The sequence below is a fragment of the Equus asinus genome, chromosome 9 (assembly GCF_041296235.1).
Source record: "Equus asinus isolate D_3611 breed Donkey chromosome 9, EquAss-T2T_v2, whole genome shotgun sequence".
NCBI lineage: Eukaryota > Metazoa > Chordata > Mammalia > Perissodactyla > Equidae > Equus > Equus asinus.
In genome coordinates this window covers 75,951,946-75,976,188 of record NC_091798.1, presented here as the reverse complement: position 1 = coordinate 75,976,188, position 24,243 = coordinate 75,951,946, and the positions used below count along the sequence as shown (strand labels likewise).

Sequence of the window (24,243 nt, the reverse complement as noted above, 5' to 3'; positions counted from 1 at the left end):
CCAAGAATAGTCAAATTCATAGAAAGAAGGAAGAATACTTGTTACCAGGGACTGGGGTTGAGGAAAAGGGTACAGAGTTTCAGTTGGGGATGATAAAAAAGTTCCGGAATAGATAGTGGTGACGGTTGCACAATAACATGATTGTACTTAGTGCCACTGAACTGTAAACTTAAAGATGGTTAAAATGGTAACTTTTATGTTATGTGTATTTTACCACAGTAATAATAAGAGCTGTGCTCGTGCACCAAAGTTGCCTGCCAGCAAGTTGCTGTAGTCTGGATTGAGTGGTTAAGTGGATCAGTGAGTGTCACTGGGTGGGTACCAAGGTGATGATGTCATGGCCAAGTTGCTCTAAGTTTCCCTTCCATTAGCTGTTGGAACTTAGAATGAGAAATGTGCTGCTCAGTGTAACAGTCTAGTTAAGAGCAACTATTCAGACATAAGCTTCCCACAGAAATATTTATACGTTGCAACCCATACCCTTAGAATGATATTTCCTCCTTAAAATATTTTTTGGTTCACTCCTCAGGTGAACTTGTTTAGATATGGCCAAGGGTATACCTTTGCTAACCATAATCTTTTCTCTGCTACACAGATACAAGTGTAGTTAGTGAAGGTCATGACCTTAGATTAAAAGCTTAAACTAAGTCCTCAAGAACCTCAAATAGTCTGTTAACCACAGACGCAGCCGTGCATCTGCTTCAAGACTTCAGCCACTCCAGCAGCAGTAGCTCATTGTTTTTATGAGCCAGTGTCTTCATTGAGGTAATTTTGTTAGTATTTGTTAATAATACTCCGTATTCCTTTCTGCTGTCAGAGTAGGCTGAAGGCTGCGTTGTATACAGACACATTAAACATGGGTTTGGGCTCTCCGTGAGTCCACCCAGACCACTATTAATCTGATCATCACGGTGATGCGTTATGAGCGGTATTGTTTCACTTTCCATTTTTCTTGCAGTTTCACCACTCTGACTGCCTTTCCACCTGGCTACTTCATTTCATTGCCACTAACTACCTCATCTTCAGTCAAAAGCCTGAGTTTCAGGATCTTTCAGGTAGATTGCCAATTACTGTTTTGAAAAGAAATCTTTATGTTGTTTGTAGATCTGAGACATAGTTTGTAAGAATAGTAGTTTTAAAAAATAAAAAGTCACTGTAATTCATTTCCTTTTAAATACGCAGTGTGGGAACTGATGACACTTTAACTTATGGTCACCTGTGTTACATAAGAGGCTTGACCTGCGTTACACCAAAAGTTTTCTAATGATTGGTTTATAGCTCCCATTTATTTTTAAATACATTTTTTCCCCTAAGTAGAGAGCTAAGGTGTCCTCAAGTGGCATTTGGTTGTGATAGACGAGATCTTGGTTTTAACCACCTAAGCAAGCAAAATTTAAACAGTATGTATTTTAAAATTTTTTCTTGTAAAGGAATTGTAACTATTATTTATTATTTACAATATGTAGTTCTATTGTACTGACATCTGTATCCACTAAGTATATCTATATAGGAGTTCATTATATTACTTGGAAATAATAGATTTTATTGATCAAAGTGTTGCAAAACTTTTTGAGCAGAGAGTATACATAATGTGATTTTTAAGGTAAATTATAAAGATTAAAACCAGTCACAGGGTGAGCTGCTCAGTGCTGCCTAAGAGGAAAGAGAATGAAAATAGAATAGTCATCAGAGTAGACCATCAGTTTAGATTCAACGTTTGCTCATGTTATTACCTAGAAGAGACTCAAAGAATAAGGAAGTTAAATAACACCTAGTCAAGTAGTTTCAAACTCTAAACAGAGAAATCTCCTTGGAGATGCCTGGAGGTCTTCTGAGATGGGGGCAGAGAGTGGAGAGAGGGGGAGGGCAGAGGGAGGGAAGAAGAGAGGCTGAAATTTCTAATTCTTTGACTCCTCCCTTGCACCTTCAAACAGTAGTTGCACTTGTATTTGTTTTATATTAGAATTCTCCATAAAATTTTACCTGTAAACGAGAACTTGCTGCTAAAAGATGTGAAAATCTCCGGTTTTACTCAGCTACTCCTTGTACAGTTAAGGAAACCAAGAAACACACAGTCAGTTTTGGGCAGATGTATTGGCAGAGGTATTTAGCCAGTCAAAAATAGGCATTGTATGCCTACTGGGAGCCTCCTTACGTAGAATTCACCTGTTAGTGCAATAGAGTAACATAATAAATCAAAGCAGAACAATAGATATTTACTAACCATCTACTTTCTGAAGGAAAAAACAAACTGATCCATTCATAAAAATAAGGCGTGCTTCTGCTTGCTGTTAGTGCCATCTAGTCAATTCCGACTCCTAGCGACATCGTGTACAGCAGAGCGGAACCCTGCCCAGTCTTTTTGCGCCATCCTCTCACCTTCCAGCACTCTAGCAGACGATGCTTCACTGCTATTCACAGGGTTTTCTTGGCCATTTTTTTGGAAATTGGTGGCCAGGTCCTTCTTCCTAGTCTGTCTTAGTCTGGAAGCTCCACTGAAACCTGTCCAACATGGTGACCCTGCTGGTATTTGAAATATTGGTGGCATAGCTTTCAGCGTCACAGCAACATGCAGCCACCACAGTATGACGACCAACAGACGGGTGGTGTGGTTCCCTGACCAGGAAATGAACCCAGGCCACAGAGGTGAGAGCACTGAATCTTGATCATTAGACCCCTGGTTGGTTAGTAGGGACATTGTTATAGAGTTATTCTTTAAGAATTCAATTAAAAATGAAAGTGAGTGAACCACCTTCATTGTGCCACCTTAGGTCACCTTCATTTATAAAAGAAGAACAAGATTATTTGTCAGTCGCTCTTCTGTATAGATGTATGATACACATAGAGTACTATTGCTACCTTGGGAGAAAGATGCTTTATAAATCCTTTGAGTTATTAGTTTTTATTTTATTTTATTACTTATACAATTGCCTATACAATATGTTATGACCACCCAGCATGGTGAGCAGCAGGTCTCCAGGGCGTAATCTGAGAAGGCAGGGTAAGAAGATGAGGCTGTGTCAGTGATTATCTTATGTTCCTTTGATGGGCACTCAAAGGGCATCTTGAGTGCTCTGACTCAGCAGTACCTGTTCATGTCTACGACCTGCTGTGATGTGTCCTCCTGGGCAGAGGAAGAAATCCCCGTGTAGATAAGAGAAAACTCGACAGTCTAAATCAGTGGTCGCAAACTGGCAGTCTGTGGGTTGAATGTAGCCGCCAAGGGGTTTTATTCAGCCCACACAGTATTATTATTTTTTTAGTGTCAATATTTAAAAATTGTAACATGTAACATTTTAAAATTCCAAATTTCCGCTTCTTTTGAAAAGCTGGGATGTGGCTACTCTGGGCCCATCTTCCTATGTGGCACCAACCCGGAACTGAGCAGTAGCTGCCCATTTTAAAGGACCATGTCCTCTCCAGAGTGTCATAGTCACCTCTCTTCCCTATTGCCTTACACTAGGACTACTTCACATGGTCACTTGAAGTTGAAATGGGTTCTTAGCACAATCACTTTACAGCTTCCTTAAAGAACTGCCCATTTCCGGCTTCAAAAATTGTCAAATTATTATTGGAATTCTGTGCATTGTTTCCTCTTAACTGAGAATTTTTCTTCTTTAGCGGTGTTTAGAAATTGAAAAGTAATACTGGAAAAGATCTCAGGTCAATGCTGGCACTGATACATCAGAACACAGTTAAATAACTTACTAAGTGTTAGATGTATTTTATATACTGGACTCTTATGAAAACAAACAGCAATGCACAGGAATATGAATTACCCTTGGTATTTAAGGATTTGTTACTCTCACAGTTTAATTTTCAATATTATATTTTGTATTATTTATTGTGGAGGCTTTTTTCGTGTTTTGTTTTTTGCTGGCTGCCAGAGCTCATCTGTGATGACTTTTCTCTTTTTTGTCTTAACTCAGGGAGTAGTCTTATGTAACCTTTGCTTCCTAATGAAACGTATAACTAATTTCCCTGAGCAGCTAGGTTGTTCCTTTTTGTCCAGTCCTGCATCCTGGATCAAGACCTTCATAATCCAAATTATAATACATGAAGTTAAACAGTAGATGGGGAAGTGGAAACTGACTTAGCAGAAGGAAACCTAAGTGCCCTCATGTTCCACCACACGCCCAGCTGGTTGACCAGTCTGGGATAGGTTGCTGAATGACCAAAGAAAAGACCCGGAGACAGCAAACGAGACATATGGGTCTACTGGAGAGTTACTTACAGGAAAGGTCCATTGGTGGCTGGCTGGACAGGAAATGTGCACTTGCTACCACCCCCTGAGAGAAGCTTGCTTAAGTAGGCAGAGGAACAAAGCCTGCATGCTTGCCAAGGGGGACTGTCCCTATATGACCTGCATTCCAAGGACCAGAGTGCCCCCTAGAGGGCCTCTGTGTTCCCTCAGACCTGGAGGGTCTTTGTGCTAACTGTCCCATAAGAAAGCAGCTGGGTTGGTTAAGCCCAGGACTCTTATCATCATGAGTGCTGGTGCATAGCCCAGACAAGCAACCTCAAGGACACATGGTTTTAAACGGGGCGTGCTGGGTAGTGCCCCTATACCTCAGAAAGGAATACTGATGAGAACCAAGCTGATTCACCCAGCAGAATACCAAAAGCCTTAGGAATTCGAGGGAGTAGCTATTTCACAAAGCAGAATGAGGCTTGGGGCTGAAAGTAGTATAATTAGTTGAATGTTAAGAAGGTTTTGCTACACTCTCTCCCACCCAGGCAGGCAACTGCTTCTCCCTCATCATCACAGGAGATGGGAGGTTTATTCCCGGAGAAATTAAACCAAAAAAGTTATAGAATCATGAATTCTAGGGAGAATTGGGGTAAGAAGCTGGATTGAAAACATGGGGGTCATGTGAAAATATACACATTGTATAGTAAGCCTCCAGCCTCCTTCCCATATCCAGATTCTAGAATTCTGGCAGCCAGGTATTTGCCATCTTGAGTCCCATACTCTGGACATGAAATTGAAGCATCCTTCTCTGACCTCAGAAAAAAAACATATAGGTACAGTCATTTGGGAATTCTCTCAATGAACCCAACAGATATCTGCTCAACCATGGTGCAGTGTATTCCACCAGTCTAGTTCTACCCATGCCCAGAAGATTTCCAAACAGCTTTCCAGCATCTCACTCTTAAATACAAAGAGATGACTGAGGATCAACAGATGTTTGAGGCAATGTCCAACATGAAAGATACCAAAGCCAAATCAAAATGAATAAAAACAGAAGAGAAGGAACTTAGAGGAACAAAGAATAGAAGGAAACCTAAAATTAATATCCTCAAAGAATAAGAGATGTGTATCCATAAAGCAGGGTTAGAATGTTATAGAAAAGAAACAGCATTCATGGAGACAGAAAGTAGAATGGTGGGTGCCAGGGACTGGGGAGGGGAGGTAGTCGTTGTCTGATGGGTAAAGAGTTTCAGTTTTGCAAGAGGGAAAGAGTTCTGGGGATTGGCTGCACAACATTGTGAATGTACTTAACACCACTGAACTGCACACTTAGAAATGGTTAAGATGGCAAATGTTATGTTATGCATATTTCACCATAATTTAAAAGAAATAATAAAAGAGCAAGAAGTCGTTCTTGGAAATTAGAAATATGGTAGCAAAAAGAAAAAAACCCCAACTAAATAAATAAAGGAGTTGAAACATAAATAAAAAGAGTTGAAAGATAAAGGTAAGGAGATCTAGAAAGTAGGACAAAAAGATAAAGAGACAGATAGGAGAGAAACAATTTTTTAAAAATTGGAGGCTCAATTCAGGAGGTGAAGTATCTGAGTAATAGAAGTTAATATAGAAAAAACCACTGGGGAGGAAATTATCAAAGAAATAATATATGAAGTTATCTCAGTACTGAAGGACCTGAGTCACCAGATTGAAAGGATCTGCTAAATGCTGAGTGCTGAGCTTGATGAATGGACGAGGTCCATCACTGAGACATGCAAGAACACCAACTATAAGTAGGAAAATCTAAAAGTTTACTGGATAAAAAAAAACCAACACAGAGTACTTACCAAGGACTATGAATCTGAATGGCAGTGGAGTTCTTAACAACCTGGGAAACTAGAAAGCGGTGGAGTACTGCCTTCAACATTAAGAGGGAAGTTTTCAACCTAGAACTCTATACCAAACCAAATTATCAGCTGTGTGTGAGGATAGATTAAAGACTAAAGACATTTCATCACAAGCAAGGTCTCAAAAATACTTATTCTGTACCCTCTTTTTAAGGAAACTAATAAAGGTTGTGGTTCACCAGAACTAGAGAATAAACAGAGTGAAGGGCCTGGAGGCCAGGGGTGGAGGGATATGACACAAAAGCATGAAGCGGGCCTGGAAGGCAAGAGTGCCAGGGCTCTGATGAGAAGGGAGGTCCCCAGGGCAGCAACTGCAATGACACCAGTACAGGAGTGGATAGATTACCCCATAACTGTGGCTGGGTGGAAAATAGAATTGAGAGGACTGTAAAGAGTTTGAAAGGTTTAGTTAGCTACAAAGAAAACTGATTAAATGAAAAAACAAGTTAGTTATCATCTCCAGGAAAAACAAGTCCCATTTGAAAAAAAAGAACATAATCAAATATTACCTGATTAATCAATGAACAAGATGTATATAATTGTAAATCACATAATAACATAAAGCCTGGTGACTGATTTAACCCAGAGTTGTGTTAAATGATTGTGGAAGGCTTGAGGAAAGGGTAGGGGTCCTATAGCAGAGCTTGGATCTCTTCTGTTAAATAAGAAATCAACAGTTAATATCTAAACTTGATCTAAAATAAGATATATTCAATTAACATTCTTTTTCTAAAATTTTTAGTGGAAGAGCGCAGTTTTGTTGAAAAGCACAGATGGCCGTCGAATATGTACTTGAAGCAGCTTGCGGAATACCGGAAGTATATTCACTCCCGGAAGTGTCGTTGCTTAGTAATGTAACCTGACGTTTTTACATACATACGCTCTTTTTATTATTGTGAAGAATGGGATACCTCTGGGTTCCAGTAAAATTCTTCTGACCAAAACCAATATGGGCGTTAAAAAAAAAAAACAGAAAATCACCATACTGCTTAATGTTTTTCTTAGTTCTATTGGGATCTTAAAAGGGAACAAAATCTATGTAGGCTAAAACTAAGGCTTCACCCTAGTATATAAAGCTGTTGTACATCCATTTTTTCCCTTTAAGATGCCTTATTCCTCTAGTGATATTAATACCCCTCCCAGTTAAGCGACGTTTAAGTTTTAAAAAAATCATATAAGATTAATACAGAAATTTCATCATGTCTGATTACTTGCTCTATAAAAATAAGGGGCATTTCAGACCCAGTATGACTATATAATGAGAAATCTAGGGTAAGGCTGATCAATCTGAAATTTTAGGAATAGAAATTTACATAGGATTTTGAAAGTAAAATGCCACTTGGTTTCAAATCAGTGACAGTGTTTGAACCATCGTGAAAAAAAATTTCTGTTTGTATCTGGACAACCCAACTGAGACACCTTGTCTCTTCCCTGGGATTCTGGTTAGGCAGGAAACCTCAACAGGGCTGGCTTTATGGCCATGTAACCTGTGTAGTTGCACAGGGCTCTTCACTTGGTTTCATGCTCTGCTATCACCACCTTCAAATTCTTAATTATGTTTGAAGAAAGGCCCCTCATTTTCACTTTGCACTGGGCCTATAGTTACGAAAATTTCCTAGCAAGATATGTACCATGTTTTCTTGCCAAATATCGTTCTCTCTGAAAGCAGAAGAGAGGCATTGACATCAAGGAAAGAGAAGGAGGCTTGCTGAGGGAAGGGATCACATGGGGTTTCCCATCTTTGGGGAAGTCTGTACCACCCAGGGCCTCTCTCCACTACCAGTTTGGCTGGCAAGTCAGAAATACATCATGTTATCTTAGCTTTAAAACACTTACAGTTCTGGCTCTATCACAGATGAACAATACTTTCTCTATCGTTCTGTAAGACCAGGATGTTGGTAAAAGTGACTGATCAGCATGACTTTAATGTGCATTTATAAAGATGCTCATAGTAAAAGATGCTTTCTAGAGAATTCACTATCGAAAGCTCAAGACTTTTTTGTTGTAGAGTATTTACTAGGATTAGGATGTCAGTGGCTTGAATTGTTTGAATTCTTTCTGGGGACCGCAAGGTTATTTGATGAAGGGTAGCATGAATCTTGTCCTTCAAGGTTACCCAGTAAGTTAAAAGAAAGGATAAAAAGCCTTGTTTCATGTAGAGAAAATGGTACTAGGATAGAGGACAGAATTATAGTTTCTCTTGTATCACATGTCAACAGAAGTAATTACATTAGAAACTTACAAGCCGAGAGATGGAAAACTAGATTACTATTTATTCTTAGCATTATTTTTATCTGTAATTCAATATTAGAATATATTTTTCTTTTAATTTCCAGTGACCTTAGAATACACATAGTTTTTCCAACTATGCAAAGGTTTGGTTAAACAATTTTATGCCATAGTATTAGACATAATACTATACAGTTAGTCCTTGGTTGTGTACCAACACTGTCAGAGTAAAACAGTAAAAAGTCCCTACATATATCTTCTAAGAAACCTGATTTTAATTGGATTGTGTTGATGAAGATTACTGGAATGCATTTTATTTGTTTTTAATTTTAATCACTTGGATTAATCAACTCTTGGCAAATCTCATTTGATAAGGGTTAGCATTATAAAGAATAGATGCTGTAGATTTCTAAAAATTCATTCACATTTAAGACCTTTTAAAATGCACTGTTAGCCTTTCGTTCTTCATAAGCATATTCTTACCCCTATGTGGATTACAGTACTTAAAATTCTAAATCAATAACTTTTAAACTAGGAAATTGAAAAATAGAAATTCTAAAGCAAAATAAAGTATTTTCTTGAAAATACTATTTAACATTTAAATAGACCATAGTTTGTTTTTAGGTTGTTTGGCCTGAGCGGAAGTTGGTTTTGAGAGCTGGTGCTCTGTTGGTGTTAAGCATGTAGTTTTTATTATGAAAGTTCTTTATCACCTGTGTTAGTGACACAAACACACAGATGTCATAGCTCTCCAGAGCTAGTCAGAACAGTAATCAGTTTTTAAACCTAGGCTCTTCAGTACCTTTGAATTAACTCAATTTAGAATAACAAGAAATTTAAAAATACTTATAAACTATCTTGGAGAAAAGAGTACTCTTTTTGAGTGGTTTTTTTTTTTTAATTGAAAGATGATTTCTGAAGGAATATATGCTTTGTGCTGATCTCTCCTTCACAATATTTGCAATCATTTTAATTAGAGAAGATCCTGTATGGTAGAACTAAGGCCTTTTCTTCTTGGGCCGTGTTTTCACCTTATATAACCCTTTGTATACTTCTGACTACTCTGTGCTCCTATTATAGGCGAGTAGGCTTGTAATATACAAGTTTCAGTAACATAAGTGAAATTCACCCTGTCACAAGCCAACATGGTTGCTTCACATTGGGCTGTAGCAGAAACTGAAGATTTGGATGATTTTGACTTCTAAGACAGCTAAACTTTTCAACTATAATTTAAAAAACTACACTACACTGATATAATTAATCAGACAAAAATGTCCTCAAGAGTACTTTATTTTATTTAAAACATCTGTTTAATTCTACCTTTAATAATTTTGCAAAGAAGGGTATGTGTGTATTTTAATATAGCCTGACCTGAATTTGTATGTTTTTAGCTTTAGTATTTAACATTTTGTAACAAATAAACTTTTTTTTAAAACAAGCATAACACAGTGTCCTGAGTTATTTTACCTTGGATGTTGAAATGCTGAAATAAATTTGGGAATACTGCCTTTTGTTTCTCAAGCATAATTATGTGTCACAGATAATTTCCATTATGTGTAAAATATTTAGTATGTTACTAGTAATGGTAGATAACTCGTGATCGTGATGAGATAAAGAAATTTACGTTACCTTTAATGGCTGGTACCAGAATTTTTCTTGACAAAACTGCCTTTATTTAGGAAAATGCTTTGATAATTATTTAGCGTAGAAGGAGCCCCTGTAGGCTGGAGTGGTGGCTGGGGCCAGGACTTTTGAGAAGTGGAGAAGCTGCTCTGCATAGTTGAGAGATAAGAATTTGGAACTTTCCAACAAAATGAAAAGGCAACCTACCAAATGAGATAAAATATTTGCAAACCATATATCTGATAAGGGGTTAATATCCAAAATGTACAGAGAACTCATACAACTCAATAGCAAAAAAACCTCCAAATAATCCTATGAAAGGATGGGCAAAGGATCTGAACAGACATTTAAAAAGAAAAAACCATACAGATGGCCAACAGGTACAAGAAAAGATGCTCAACATCACTAATCATCAGGGAAATGCCAATCAAGCCCATAATGAGATGTCAACTCACACCTGTTAGAATGGTTGTTATCAAAAAGACGAGAAATAGGGGTTGGCCCCGTGGCCGAGTGGTTAAGTTTGTGCCCTCCACTTCAGTGGCCCAGGGTTTTGCTGCTTTGGATCCTGGGTGCGGACATGGCACCACTCATCAGGTCATGCTGAGGTGGCATCCGACACAGCACAACCAGAGGCAGACACAACTAAAATCTACAACTATGTACTGGGGAGCTTTGGGGAGAAGAAAGAAAAAAGAAGATTGGCAACAGTTGTTAGCTCAGGTGCCAATCTTTAAAAAAAAAGACAAGAAATAAGTATTGGCAAGGATATGGAGAAAAGGGAACACTTGTGCACTGTTGGTGGGAATGTAAATTGGTGTAGCCACTATGGAAGATAGTATGGAGGTTCCTCAAAGAATTAAAAATAGAACTACCATATGATCTATCAGTTCCACTTTTGGGTATTTATCCAAAGAAAATGAAAACACTAAACTTGGAAAGATATCTGCACACCATGTTCATTGCAGCATTATTTGCAATAGCAAGATGTGGAAGCAACCTAAGTGTCCGTCAATGAATAAAGAGTGTGTGTGTATATATATACATATATATATATATAGTGGAATATTATTCAGCTATAAAAAGAGAAGGAAATCTTGCCATTTGTGACAACATGGGTAGACTTTGAGGGTGTTTATGCTAAGTGAAATAAGTCAGACAGAGAAAGACAAACACCATATGATCTCACTTATATGTGAAATCTAAAACAAAAACAAACCAAAAAAACTCCAAAACTGAACTCATAGATACAGAGAACAGAGTGGTGGTTGCCAGAAGTCGGGGGTGGGGGGGTGGAACATAGGCAAAATGAGTGAAGGGGTCAAAAGGTACAAACTTCCAGTTATAAAATAAGTCATGGTGATATAGTGTACAGCATGATAACTATAGTTAATAATACTGTATTGTATATTTGAAAGTTGCTAAGAGAATAGATCTTAAAAGTTTTCATCACAAGAAAGAAAAATTTTTAACTATATATGGGGACAGATATTAATTAGACTTATTGTGATCATTTTGCAATAAATACAAATATTGAATCATTATGTTGTACACCTGAAATGAATACAAGTCATAGTCATGCATCGCATAATGACATTTCGGTCAATGACAGACCACGTATATGACGGTGGTCAGGTAGGAACAGTACCACATAGCCTAGGTGTGTGCTAGACTGTACCATCTAGGTTTGTGTAAGTACACTTTATTATGTTCACACAACGATGAAATTGCCTAACAAACCATTTCTCAGAATGTATCCCCAGCATTAAGCAACACATAAGTGTATATGTCAACTATAGCTCAATTAAAAAAAAAGGAATTTGGAATTCTCTTTTGGAAATGAGGAGCCCAGAGAGAAGGGGGAGAGAGACCAGGCAGCCATAACATGAGGATAGGGTGTGACTATGTTATACAACCCCTCAGAAGGTTCCCAAATTGCCAGCGAAGTCTACTAAACCCATAAAGGTCTCCACAATTCCATTGGAATTATGTTCTTAACACAAATCCCATCTGGGAACACACCCTTCTAGAAGACCCCTATTGCCTATAGATGAACCTCCACAGTTCTCACTGCCAGCAAGGCCTTTTTCATAACGCAGCCCCATCTTTCCTGCCTTGACATGTGGAACTGTCCATCCAGATTGTCTGTGTACTTGCACACCTCATACTCTTGCCATGGCTTGGGTTGAGTTGCCATTCCTTGTCAAGTTTGCAAACTCCTGCATATCCTGTAAAGCTCCACTTAAACATTATATCTCTTTTGCTTTCTGTGACTCTCCCAGGAAGAATTAATTGCTTCCACCATGTGTCTTTCCTTAGCTCTTATACCTTTTTTATGGCATTCTTTGCATTTTAGGTCTTTATGTATTGATGGTCTCTATTGGCTATAACTTGAGGGCAGGGACCATGTCTTGATTTATCTTTGTGACCCCCACTTTGCAACTCTCCATCAGGCACAAGGACTGACATAGACTGTGTGTATAATAAATGGCACTGAAAAGGCCAGATTGCCCCAGATGGAAGAATAATGAAAAACTTGCAGGTGAGAAGTATGCTTATACTTGAAGCTTTTTTGCTGTCACAAGTAGCCAGAGTCAGCTGGCACGTGGGATCTGGAGTGACCAGGGTGGCTGTCTCTCTTGGGAGTTGATAAACATATGGAATGGAGGAGTGATAAGTGGTGGACCATTGAGGTTCCTCAAAGAATTAAAAGTAGGGGATGAGGCACTGACGGGATGCAGAATATGTACAAAATGATCTTTGGGGACACCTCTGCCTGGGAGTCTCCTTTGGAGGTCAGGCAATAAGATGGGAAGGGGGATGAGGTAGGGGCGGGCAAAAGAATTTCTGTTGTGCATAATGAAGGCAAAACAGCTCCCAGTGTTACACATAAAGTTGTATGCAAATGATGCTTTAATTGCATGTAAATGATTTCCCTGGCATGGGGCTGGCTGTGTTCTGCAAATCTTAGTTGTCCTGCTCTACTGTTATAGCTTAATGTTCAACAATGAGCTAATGATCAGCACTAGTATGAGAGTGTCTGACATTATCTTACATGTTCAGGGCAAGGAGCTCTCTTAGTTACTCTTATTTAATAACATGCAATTTAGTGGACACAATATATTATTATTATGTTTTAAGTGGAGAGGAGATGGGATATCAGCCTCCCTTCTTTGCCGGAAACTTGGACTGGGAAGATCCGCCGGAGAACTCTCTAACTCAAAAATAAACTACCCAAAACCAAAACAGTGACTTTTCCTTGAAGTCTGAGCTTAGTCCCTCATCTATGACTTTGAGTCTCTCTTGTTTTGTTCACATCCAAGCGAGATGGGCCATCCTTTTATCTTGTTTCTTCTTCCCCTAGTAACTACATCACCACTGAAACCCTTTTCTCTTATACTTAATTCCTATGACTCCAGAGTTCCCAGTGGTTTAGTCTCTGACATGTCATGTTCAAGCAGAACAGTTCGACAGGCAAAAATTATTAAAAATGTTTCTCATTCCTTTTTATTTTTTAGTGTTATCATTTTGTCATAGGTAATATATTTGCCTGGCTCAAAATAATATAAAAAGTATACTTTGAGAAGAGAGCCCTTGTTCCTATCCCTGTTCCCCTCACCCCACTTCCCACATTCCCTATAGGTAATCACCTTCATTTGTTTCTTATGCATCATTACAGTGTTTATTTATGTGAATACAAGAAAGTGAAAATGTATATTCTCATCTTCCTCCCTACAGTAAACAGAATAATGGCCCTCCAAAGATGTCCACATCCCTAATCCCCAGAGCCTGTGAATGTTGCCTTTCATGGCAAAAGGGACTTTGCAGGTGTTGTTACCAAACCAGGTTCATTTTTGCCTGCCGCCCAGAAAGCCAAACACCGAGATGACGAGACTGCAGCAGAGAGAGGGTTTACTCACAGGGCACTCATGGGAGGAAGCGAGAACAGGAGCCTCGAATTCGCTTCCCCGAAAATAGGAACTCAGGGATATTTATGGAAGAGGGGGCAAGGTGTTCTGAAATGTGGAGCAAGGTGATTGGAGGTGAGGAGAAGTGAGGTAACTGTTGATCTGCACAAGCATAGTCAGACTCCATGTCTCTTTGTAGGACCCATGCTCACAAAATGGCGGCTTTAGCGTGATCTGAGGGTGGAGCTTTTAGCCTGTTGGCATCAAAAGGCCACCTATTGGACATCTGCATGGGCCCAGGTGATGAGTTGGTGGTCTCAACCTGCCTGGAGTGGACAAAGGGGTTCTAATTCCTGAAAAACAGCTCACACACCCATTACCATGGTGACCCAGGCTCCAGGGAGCTATCATCTATAGGAGCCTGGTGGGAGTTGACAGCATATTGCCTAAACAGCACAGTTAACAATTGGTGGGTTAAACAGCTAAAAGCTGTAATGAGTAATTGCAAAAAAGGAAAAAATCTTTAGTTCCTAGCTAGTTAATCATCAATGGCTAACTCCCTGCTGGTTTCAGTGTGATTAAGTTAAGGGTCTTGAGATGAGAAGATGATCCTGAGTTGGTCCATTGTAATCCCACGGGCCCCTATAAGAGGGAGGCAGTAGAGTAAGAGGACAGGAGGCAATGTGAGGAAGAGAGATTTGAAGATGCTACCCCTTGAAGATAGAGGAAGGGGTCATGAGCCAAGGACGAAGACAGCCTTTAGAAGCTGGAGAAAGCAAGGAAATGGACTCTCCTCAGAGCCTCCAGAAGGAACCAGCCCTGTTAACACCTTGACTTTAGCCTAACTGGACTGATTTTGGACTTTTGAACTCCAGAATTGTAAGACAATAAATTTGTGTTGTTTTAAGCCACTGAGTTTGTGATCATTTGTTACCGCAGCAATAGGAAACTAATACACCCCCTTTCTTATACGAAGGTGACATGAATTACATCCTTTGTTCTCAGTACCATTTAAGGGAAGGTAGGTGGGGTCAATACCTTGAACATAACAATTCATTAAGCCAGTCGTTCTCAAACTGTAGTAGTTATCAGAATTATCTGAAGGGCTTTTTAAAACACAGGATGCTGGGCCCCAGTCCCAGAGTTCTGGTGTTGACCATCTTGGTTGGGGCATGAGAATTTTCATTTGGAACAAGTTCCCAGGCCATGCTGATACTGCTGGTCCATAGAATGTGCTTTGAGAATCCATTAAACAATTCCATTTTGGGGGGGGGGGGTCTGAAGCCCTGGACTACTCCAGAGCCTTCCTCCTCCCCCAGCCCGCAGGGGCTTCCCCTCCCACTCCCCTGTCAGCTTGACCTTTGGCTTCTAGACTTAAATCCCTCCTCTGTCTCCTTGATTATTTTACTAGCTCTGTCCTTCTCCCCTCATTGTGCTAATTCTGCTTGACAGGGTTTCCCCTGAGGCGTGGGCCTGTGAGCAGCCAGGAGAGAGCATCCCAGGATGATTTCTCCTGGTTGGGGTTGTGGGGTTGGGGTGGCACTGCACTCACGCGCTCAGCCTCCTGCAGGCCTCCCTGTCACCCGTCTCCCCATCTCTCTGGCTTTCTCTGGGCTTATACTCAGTGCTGGGCCTGTGGCCCTCCTGTCCAACGGATGACGCAGGCTGTGAATTCTCAATGAATGAATGTAAAACTAAATTCCAAAGGGACTTAGTCCTGTGTGCACCATTAAACGGGAAATTTGCGTTCCCTCAACCATTTTTGTTTACAATGACAGATTTTGCTACTATTGCAGAATATAGTTTTTTTCCTGAAAATTGTCTACCTTTTTGTTGTTATGATTTAAAAAAAATACTCAGCTGCCCCGTAAGAATTGGAAGCAATATTGGAGCACAATGATAAATAATTTTTTTTATACCACAGGCCCTTTTAGGACAAAGTTGGGTTAAACCAGTTTTATGAGCCCTGGAAATTCCTGTCACAGGGAGCAGGGAGTTACCCAGTAACTGCTGCCCCCTCACACATTTGCTTCAAACTTCTGAGTGCTTCTCCCTGTCTCCTCTTGATTGGAAGTAGCTTGCTTTTGCCTTTACTTTTAGTAAGTTTAAACCTGTAGAAAAATACATACAATTTCCTTAGTTTCTGTGCCCATCTGCCTCTACTTTATATGTGGGACGCCTGCCACATGGCTTGACAAACAGTGCATACGTCCGCACCTGGGATCCGAACCAGCGAATCCCGGGCCACCAAAGCAGAATGTGCGAACTTTACTGTGCCACCAGGCCAGCCCCATGTGTAGACCATTTTTACCTTCCTAGAGATTTCTTATCTAATTCTCTCCCCATGGTCACCTGGGTAACTGGACACATTGCTGTTCTTTGGTCTTGCGTCCCGTCCCCTTGGTTGGAAGAGGAGTACGGTTGCTTTTCTAGTTTACAGTGACTTCCTCTGAGGAATGAAGTACTTCAGAGTAAACTAGGACATTTTGGTCTAAGGTAACTATATACCAAAATCCCGAAGAGGCCACAGCTAGAAGCCCTGGTAATGGGTGGGAGGGCAGATTACGGGGCTGCGATGCCCAGGCAAGGTTCAAATGCTTTCCTTGACTAGATGGAAAGCAAAAGTTAAGATATTTCCTTGACAAGAATTCAAATGTAAAGATGATCATTTAAATAAGTAAATAGATGACTATCAACTCTTACCTGGGCATTTTCCCAAGTGGCACACTATCACCACCACCACCACAAACAAGAACAAAACTTTCTCTTTAATAACCCTCACAGTTTTTAATGAATATGGTAAGAAAAGCTGACCTTGTATGAGACCTTACCATTAGTAGACATCAGGGGTTCCTAAGCTGCTGTTGGGTGCCAGTCTGGCGTGGACACAAAATAACCTATAACTATGCGATAGATAAGAGAAATAAAGTGAGTTTACTTGAGCCAGAGTGAGGATTATAACCCGGGCAGGCCTTAGAAAGCATTCTGTGGAAGCATGGGTTTCAGTACAGTCTTATATCTTTTTAGAACAAAGAACATACGTTAAACACACCCAGGATACATTTCCATCAAAATTTCAAGGAAGTATTCAGTTGCAAATTAGCAGGTCAAGATGACCCTGATGTCAGGAAAGGGACTATGCGGCTGTTACCAATAGGACATTACCAATAGGGCGTAGGAGGGGAAGTAGGCATTCTTATCCTAAGAGAGTGCCTTCTTTACTTTTATGGTTAAGCCGATGTACAATGTATATTTGATAGGGCATAAGTGAGGCTTGCTAGTTCAAGCCGAATCAGTTTTGAACCCGAATAGTTACCCCATATACCTTAATATGTGAAAATCTCTTGTCACTGGATATACTGATTGCTTATATTTTACTTCATTTTTATGTCTTTTAGCACCATTTCTGAAACGTGATAGTTGCTTAAAAAATGTCCATTGCATTGAACGGGACACGGTTGACAGAGAACCCAGCAGTTCCTCGTCTTCGTGCTGACGGTGTTGACTGTTATGGCCCAGGTGCCCCATTTCTACTTAGGGACCAGTGAACTTTGATGCGGGGTCGGTGAGCCAAGGAGTCGAAAGAAAGATTTCTTAGACTCTTAAGATCTGGCAGTAGTGCTCTTTTATTTAGAGAATAGTATAGAATAGCATGGGGACAGGACCCACGGGCAGTCAGAGCTCCTGCTGCTGCCCCGAGTTGAGGGTTAGGGCTAAATTTAAGGCATAGGTATGTGAGTCATCTCTTTACGAAGACAAAGGAAAGAACGAAAAAAAAGTTAAAATGGTATCAGTGCAGGTGGGGTCTGGTCATTGGGTGATCCCATGACTTTTAGACAAGAATCAAATTGGATTAAGTAAAGGTTAGAAAGGTTAGACGCCACCACCCTAAACCAGTTACATGAGATTGCCAGACAGCAACCAACTTAAGTTCTTGCCTTCTCGATTAAGAGTTTCTAGGGATAAGGTCATCTCTCTTCTTCCTGGTACAGAGAGGGAGGCACCTTTTACAGATAGAGATTTACCTTACAAATGTAAATGTGTCCCAACAAGGGTAAGTTCCATTCCCCAGAGCCTCCTTCCCTGTCCCAGTTTATCAAAAGCAATTAGCCCAAAACAATCCTGATGCCAAAGAGTCATATCTTGGGGTGGCCAATTTCAGGTCCCTACAAGCTCATCACCCCCTTCCTTCACAAATGCAAATGTCTCTCAAAAGGGCAAGCAAAATTCCAGTCCTCGGAGCCTGCTTCTCATCTGTAGTTTTAAAAGTAACCAGCCTAAAATCCTCATCAAACTTGACTAGACAGTTTGGGCCCTGGGAAGGGGCACAGAGGACGCCCACAACAGAAGCAGGGTGAGACCCCACCCTCAAGGGACTTCAAAGGCAGGGCCTTCAGGGAGGGGCAAGTGTGGAAGCACAGGAGGGCCACATGAGACACCCCAGGAGTAACTTCAGGAGACTTCAGGTGGAGGCATAACTGAGTGAAATCTCTGTTATTACTGTTTGTATGAACTCCATAGGCTGGTGAGGCCTGGGGAAATTGAAGTATTATTTATTATTTCAACTTTACCACTTACTGCACTTGTACTTTACATATATAATTTCCTTTAGAAGAGACACTATAACACGGGAAAGTAGTCTGGTGGGGCGACTGAACACAAGGGTGATGAAGCCAGACCAAGCCAGATGTAGCCCAGGTTGTCAGATCCCAGGTCTACCTCTTACTGTGTGACTTCAGACTGGTGAAGTGGCCTCTCTGTGGACTTCATTTGCTCATTTACAACAGGTAACTAAAGGAGGCAGCCACCTTATGGTTTCAATAGGAGGAATAAATGAGATCAGACAAATAAAATGCTGAAACCAGGGTCTTGCACAGACTTAGTACTTTGTAAGTATTAGTGTTGTCATTATTATTATCACATTGTCTCAGCAATGAGCCAGCGCCATCAGTATCTCCACTCTAAAATGAACACAGTGAGTAAAGGCCTAAGGTCATGTAGTTAATAAGTGGCAGAGCTGGGAAGAACCCAGACGTCACTCCAAAGCCCATATGTTATACCAGCTAGCAAACAGCCTCCGTGAGCATTCTAAGAAAAATGTAAAATAATCCAGCTAACACTAGAATTGATGCTCCCTTTGGAGGTGCTGCAACAATGCTGGCTTTGTGCAATGTGGCAAGACAAATGGAGACTGGATGTGTCCCTAGAAGACATATTCATTGAGGTTCCTTGCAAGCTGACTCCAAAGTCAAGGAGTCATCAAGATAATCACCCCTCCCCCACCTCCAACCCTACTCTCCTCTCTGGAAACTATTCCAAGGTTGAATTTGATCATGATTCTTCAAACGTTATGACTGGTTAACACCCCACCTTTGTGGTTAATAATTGAACTAAGTAACCCAAGACTGATGACGGGAAAACAAACAGCATATCCTGCTATGAACTGGTCAGAGAGAAGGGGAGCTGCTTGCAGGGCCCATTCAACCCCAACAGCCAGAGAGTGAGATTTCTCTGCTAGTCCTCTTCCATTTTAATTAATTTAAATTTAATTAATTAACTTAATTAATTCTCATGGTAAGAAGCCAAGCTGGAGAGATTTGCTTAGCCACAGGACACAGCTAGGAGATAGCCTAATCAGGATTTGAATTCAGTCCATCCTGCGTCTAAACTGTAACATTCTGCCCTTGGAATTGCAATTTCAGGTTCTTGGGCCAGTTCCTATAGGAGCTGTGCAGCTTACATGGACATTCTCTCATTGAACTGTACAACAAAAATGGGCCAATTACGTGAGCTATAAAATATACCCAAATAAAGTTGGAAAAAAAAGAAAGAGAGAAAGGAAAAAAGAAAAGAAGGAAGGATGGGAGGGAGGGAGGAAGGAAGAACAACATGAGTAGCCATAAAAATGCTTTCTCATTGGCTCAATAACCACTGTAAAATGTGACGTGAGTTCACTGAAGGTCGGTAGAACTGAATCAAAATGGAAAAATTTTGTTTCTGGGGAAATACTTTGCACACCCCCTTGTGAACTTCTTACCCGCCCCTCTATGTCAAGCCCACAATACAGCCTTGCGACCAATGCTCTTCACTCCTTGAAGAGCAAGTACAAACATTTGTGTGTGTGTGTGTTTGTTTTTGGTAACGGTGTGCTTGCTGTAGTTGACAGAGTCCTAGGATCTATGACTTTCTGAAGGAGCTCAATCTTTTTTGAAGAAGAAAAGTTAGCCCTGAGCTAATATCTGCCACCAATCCTCCTCTTTTTCTGAGAAAGACTGGCCCTGAACTAACGTCCACGGCCATCTTCCTCTGCTTTATATGCGGGACACCTGCCACAGCATGGCTTGACAAGCAGTGCATAGGTCCGCACTTGGGATCTGAAGCGGCGAACCCCAGGCCACCGAAGCTGAACGTGTGAACTTAACTGCTGTGCCACTGGGCCAGCACCTGAAAGAAACTTTGACTTTCCCCCCAACTGCCTAAAAGAATTTAAGATAGAAGGCCTGTCCCAGGACAGGCCATCGCCATAGATAACTTTGTGTATCGGTAAACTGGAAGAGTCCTTGCCAAGCCCATTTTTATCAAAAGATCTCTTTCAGGTCCCACTGTCCATAGACGGCCCAGCAAACACTTGTTTAACAAACATTTGCGTTTCCATCTCCATGTAAATTGTCTTCCTCCCCTTTGAAGCCCCAAATCACTACCCCCAATATCCTCCTTTGTCTTTAGCTAAAAATGGTATTTAAGGTAGCAGCTTTGGCCATTTTGGTGAGGTGCTCAGTTTTCCTGGATTTCTTCCATGTATATGTGTTATTAAACTTTGTTTGACTTTCTCCTGTTGGTCTGTCTCATGTCAATTCAATTCTTAGACCAGCCAGAAGGACCTAGAAGGTAGAGAAACTGTCTTCCTCCCCTACAGTGTCTTTCAAGGAATTGGTTCATTTCATCTAGGTTATCAAATTTGCTGGCATAGAGTTGTTCATAGTATTCCTTTATTATCCTTTCAATGTCCATGGGACCTGTAGTGATATAGTCTCTTTCATTTCTGATATTAGTAATTTGTGTCCTTTCTCTTTTTTTCCTAGGTAGCCTGGCTAGAGGTTTTTTTTTAAATTTTATTGAACTTTTCAAAGAACCAGGTTTTGGTTTTGTTGGTTTTCTCTATTCATTGTGTGTTTTCAGTTTCATCTATTTCTGCTCTAATTTTTATTATTTCTTTTCTTCTGCTTAATTTGAGTTTAACTTGCTCTTTTTTTCCCTAGTTTCCTAAGGTAGAAGCTTAAAAGACTGATTTTAGATTTTTCTTTTTCGATATATACATTCAATGATAGAAATTTCCCTCTAAGCACTGCTTTTGCTGCATTCCACAAATTTTGAGAAGTTGTCTTTTCATTTTCATTTAGATCAAAAATATTTTAAATTTGTCTCAAGATTTCTTATTAGATCCATGTGTTATTTAGAAGTGTGTTCTTTAATTCCTATGAATTTTAGGATTTTTCAGGTATCGTCCTATTATTAATTTTTAGTTTAATTCCACTGTGATCTGAGAGCAGACATTGCATGATATATTTCTTTTAAATTTGTTAAGGTATGTTTTATGGTCCCGAACGTGGGTTTATCCTGGTGAATGTTCCATGTGAGCTTGAGAAGAATGTGCATTCTGCTGTTGTTGGATGTAGTCTATAGATGTTGATACTATCTAGTTGATCGATGGTGTTGTTGAGTTCAGTTATGTCCTTACTGATTTTCTGCCTGCAGGATCTATCCATTTATGATAGAGGAAGGTTGAAGTCTCCAACTATAATAGCAGATTCATCTATTGTTCTTTGTAGTTCTGTCAGTTTTTGCCTCAGGTATTTTGATGCTCTGTTATGAGGCACATACATGTTAAGGAAGGTGCATTTCTTCTCGGAGAATTTATCCCTTTATCTTTATGTAATGCTTCTCTTTATCCTTGGTAATTTTCCTTGCTTTGAAGTCTGCTCTGCTTAAAATTAATATAACTACTCCCACTTTCTTCTGATTAGTGTTAGCATGGCGTAACTTTCTCCATCCATTTGTTTTTAATCTATATGTGTCTTTATACTTAAAGTGAGTTCTTGTGGACAACATATAGTTGAGTCTTGTTTTTTTGATCCATTCTGACAATCTCTGTCTTTTAATAGGTGCATTTAGACCATTGACATTCAAAGCAAGTATTGGTATACTTGGATTAATATCTATCATATTTGTTGCTGCTTTCCATTTGTTGCCTTTGTTCATTGTTCCTATTTTTGTCTTCCATTTTTTTTCCTGCCTTTTGTGGTATTAATTTAGCATTTTATATGGTTCCATTTTTTTTTCCTTTTGTAGCATATCAGTTATGTATTTTTTTACCTTTTTGTTTAGTGGTTGCCCGAGAGTTTGCAATATATATTTACATCTAATCCAAGTCTACTTCCAAATAACTCTACACTGCTTCACAGGTAGTGTGAGTACCATAGAATAACAAAATAATCCTAATTCCTCCATCCTGCCCCTTGTATCATTGCTGTCACTCATTTCACTGATACATAGCATACATATGCCCGTGTATATATATACATTCCCTTACACATAAGCAGACATAATCAAATACATTGTTGCTATTAGTATTTTGAGCAAACTGTTATCTACTTGCTCAATTATGAATAGGAAAAATAAAAGTTTTTATTTTACCTTCACTGATTCCTTCTTTAGTGCTCTTTCATTCTCTATGTAGATCCCAGTTTCTGACTTAAATCACTTCTCTTCTCTCTGAAGAACTTTTTTTAACATTTCTTGCAAGGCAGGTCTACTGGCAACAAATTCCTCCAACTTTTGTTTGTCTGAGAAACTCTTTATTTCTCCTTCACTTTTGAAGGGTAATTTTGCAGGGCAGAGAATTCTAGGTTGGTGGGTTTTTTCTTTCAACACTTTAAATATTTTAGTCTACTGTTGTCTTGCTTGCATGGTTTCTGAGAAGAAGTCAGGTGTAATTTTTATCTTTGTTCCTCTTTAGGTAAGGCATTTTTTTCTCTGGCTCTTTTCGAGATTTTTTATTTATTTTTTATTTTCTGTAGTTTGAAAATGATATGCTAGGTGTAGTTTTTTTTTTTGGCATTTATCCTGTTTGGTGTTCTCTGAGCTTCCTGGACCTGTGGTTTGGTGTCTGATATTAACTTTGGGAAATTCTCAGTGATTATTGTTTCAAATGTTTCTTCTGTTCCTTCTCTCTTTATTCTCCTTCTGGTATTCCCATTACGCATATGTTATTGTCTCATAGTTCTCAGGTACCCTGTTCTGTTTTTTTTTCTCAGTCTATTTTTCTCTCTTGCTTTTCAGTTTTGGAGATTTCTATTGAGATGTCCTCAAGCTCAGATATTCTTTCTTCAGTCTTAGTCTGTTCTGGCTACTGTAACAAATTACCACAGACTGGGGAGCTTATAAAGAACAGAAATTTATTTCTTACATTTCTGGAGGCTGCCAAGTCCAAGATCAAGGTGCCAGCATGATTGAGTGAGGGCCTTCTTCCTGATTCATAGCTGGGGGCTTCTCACTGTGTCCTCACGTGGTTGAAGGGGCTAGGCAGCTCTGTGGGATCCCTTTTATAAGAGCACTAATCCCATTCATGAGGGCTCCACCCTCATGACCTAATCACTTCCCAAAGGCCACCTTCTAACACCATCATATTGGGTGTAAGGATTCCAACATGTGCATTTGGGGGATGGGGAGGAGGGACACAAACATTCAGACCACAGCACATTTCAAGTCCACTAATGAGCCTATCAAATTAAGTCCATTCTTTTTTTTTTTAAGATTTTATTTTTTTCCTTTTTCTCCCCAAAGCCCCCTGGTACATAGTTGTATATTCTTAGTTGTGGTTCCTTCTAGTTGTGGCATGTGGGATGCTGCCTCAGCGTGGCCTGATGAACAGTGCTATGTCCGCGCCCAGGATTCGAACTGATGAAACACTGGGCCTCCTGCAGCGGAACACGAGAACTTAACCACTGGGCCACAGGGCCAGCCCCTGAAGTCCATTCTTTACTTCCGTTACAGTACTTTTGATCTCTAGATTTTTTTTTTGATTCTTTCTCGGGATTTCTGTCTCTCTGCTTGCATTACCCATCTATTCTTGCATCCTGTCTACTTTATCTATTGGAGTCTTTAGCATGTTCATCACAGTTATTTTAAATTTCCAGTCTGATGATTCCAACATGCCTGCCATATCTGAATCTGGTCTGATGCTTGCTCTCTGTCTTCCAACTGTGTTTTTTGCTTCTCTCTCTCTCTCTTTCTTTTTTTTTTTGCTGAGGAAGTTTCGCCCTGAGCTAACATCTTTTCCAATCTCCCTCTGTTTTGTATGTAGGTTGCTGCCACAGCACGGCCACCA

The 24,243-nt window shown here is 39.9% G+C and overlaps 2 protein-coding genes across 2 annotated transcripts in view; one reads left to right on the top strand and one right to left on the bottom strand.

Annotated features, from left to right (window-relative positions):
* Positions 1 to 9,769, top strand: part of RHOBTB3 (Rho related BTB domain containing 3) — a 52,911-nt gene extending 43,142 nt beyond the window's left edge. Inside the window, exons 11-12 of the mRNA XM_014867549.3 lie at positions 959 to 1,055; positions 6,839 to 9,769. Coding sequence (XP_014723035.1) covers positions 959 to 1,055; positions 6,839 to 6,954 — 213 coding nt within the window. The 3' untranslated portion in view covers positions 6,955 to 9,769. The remainder of the gene's footprint in view (positions 1 to 958; positions 1,056 to 6,838) is intronic.
* The window catches only part of GLRX (glutaredoxin), a 44,442-nt gene that overhangs the window by 3,051 nt on the left and 17,148 nt on the right, over positions 1 to 24,243 (bottom strand). The window lies entirely within an intron of this gene.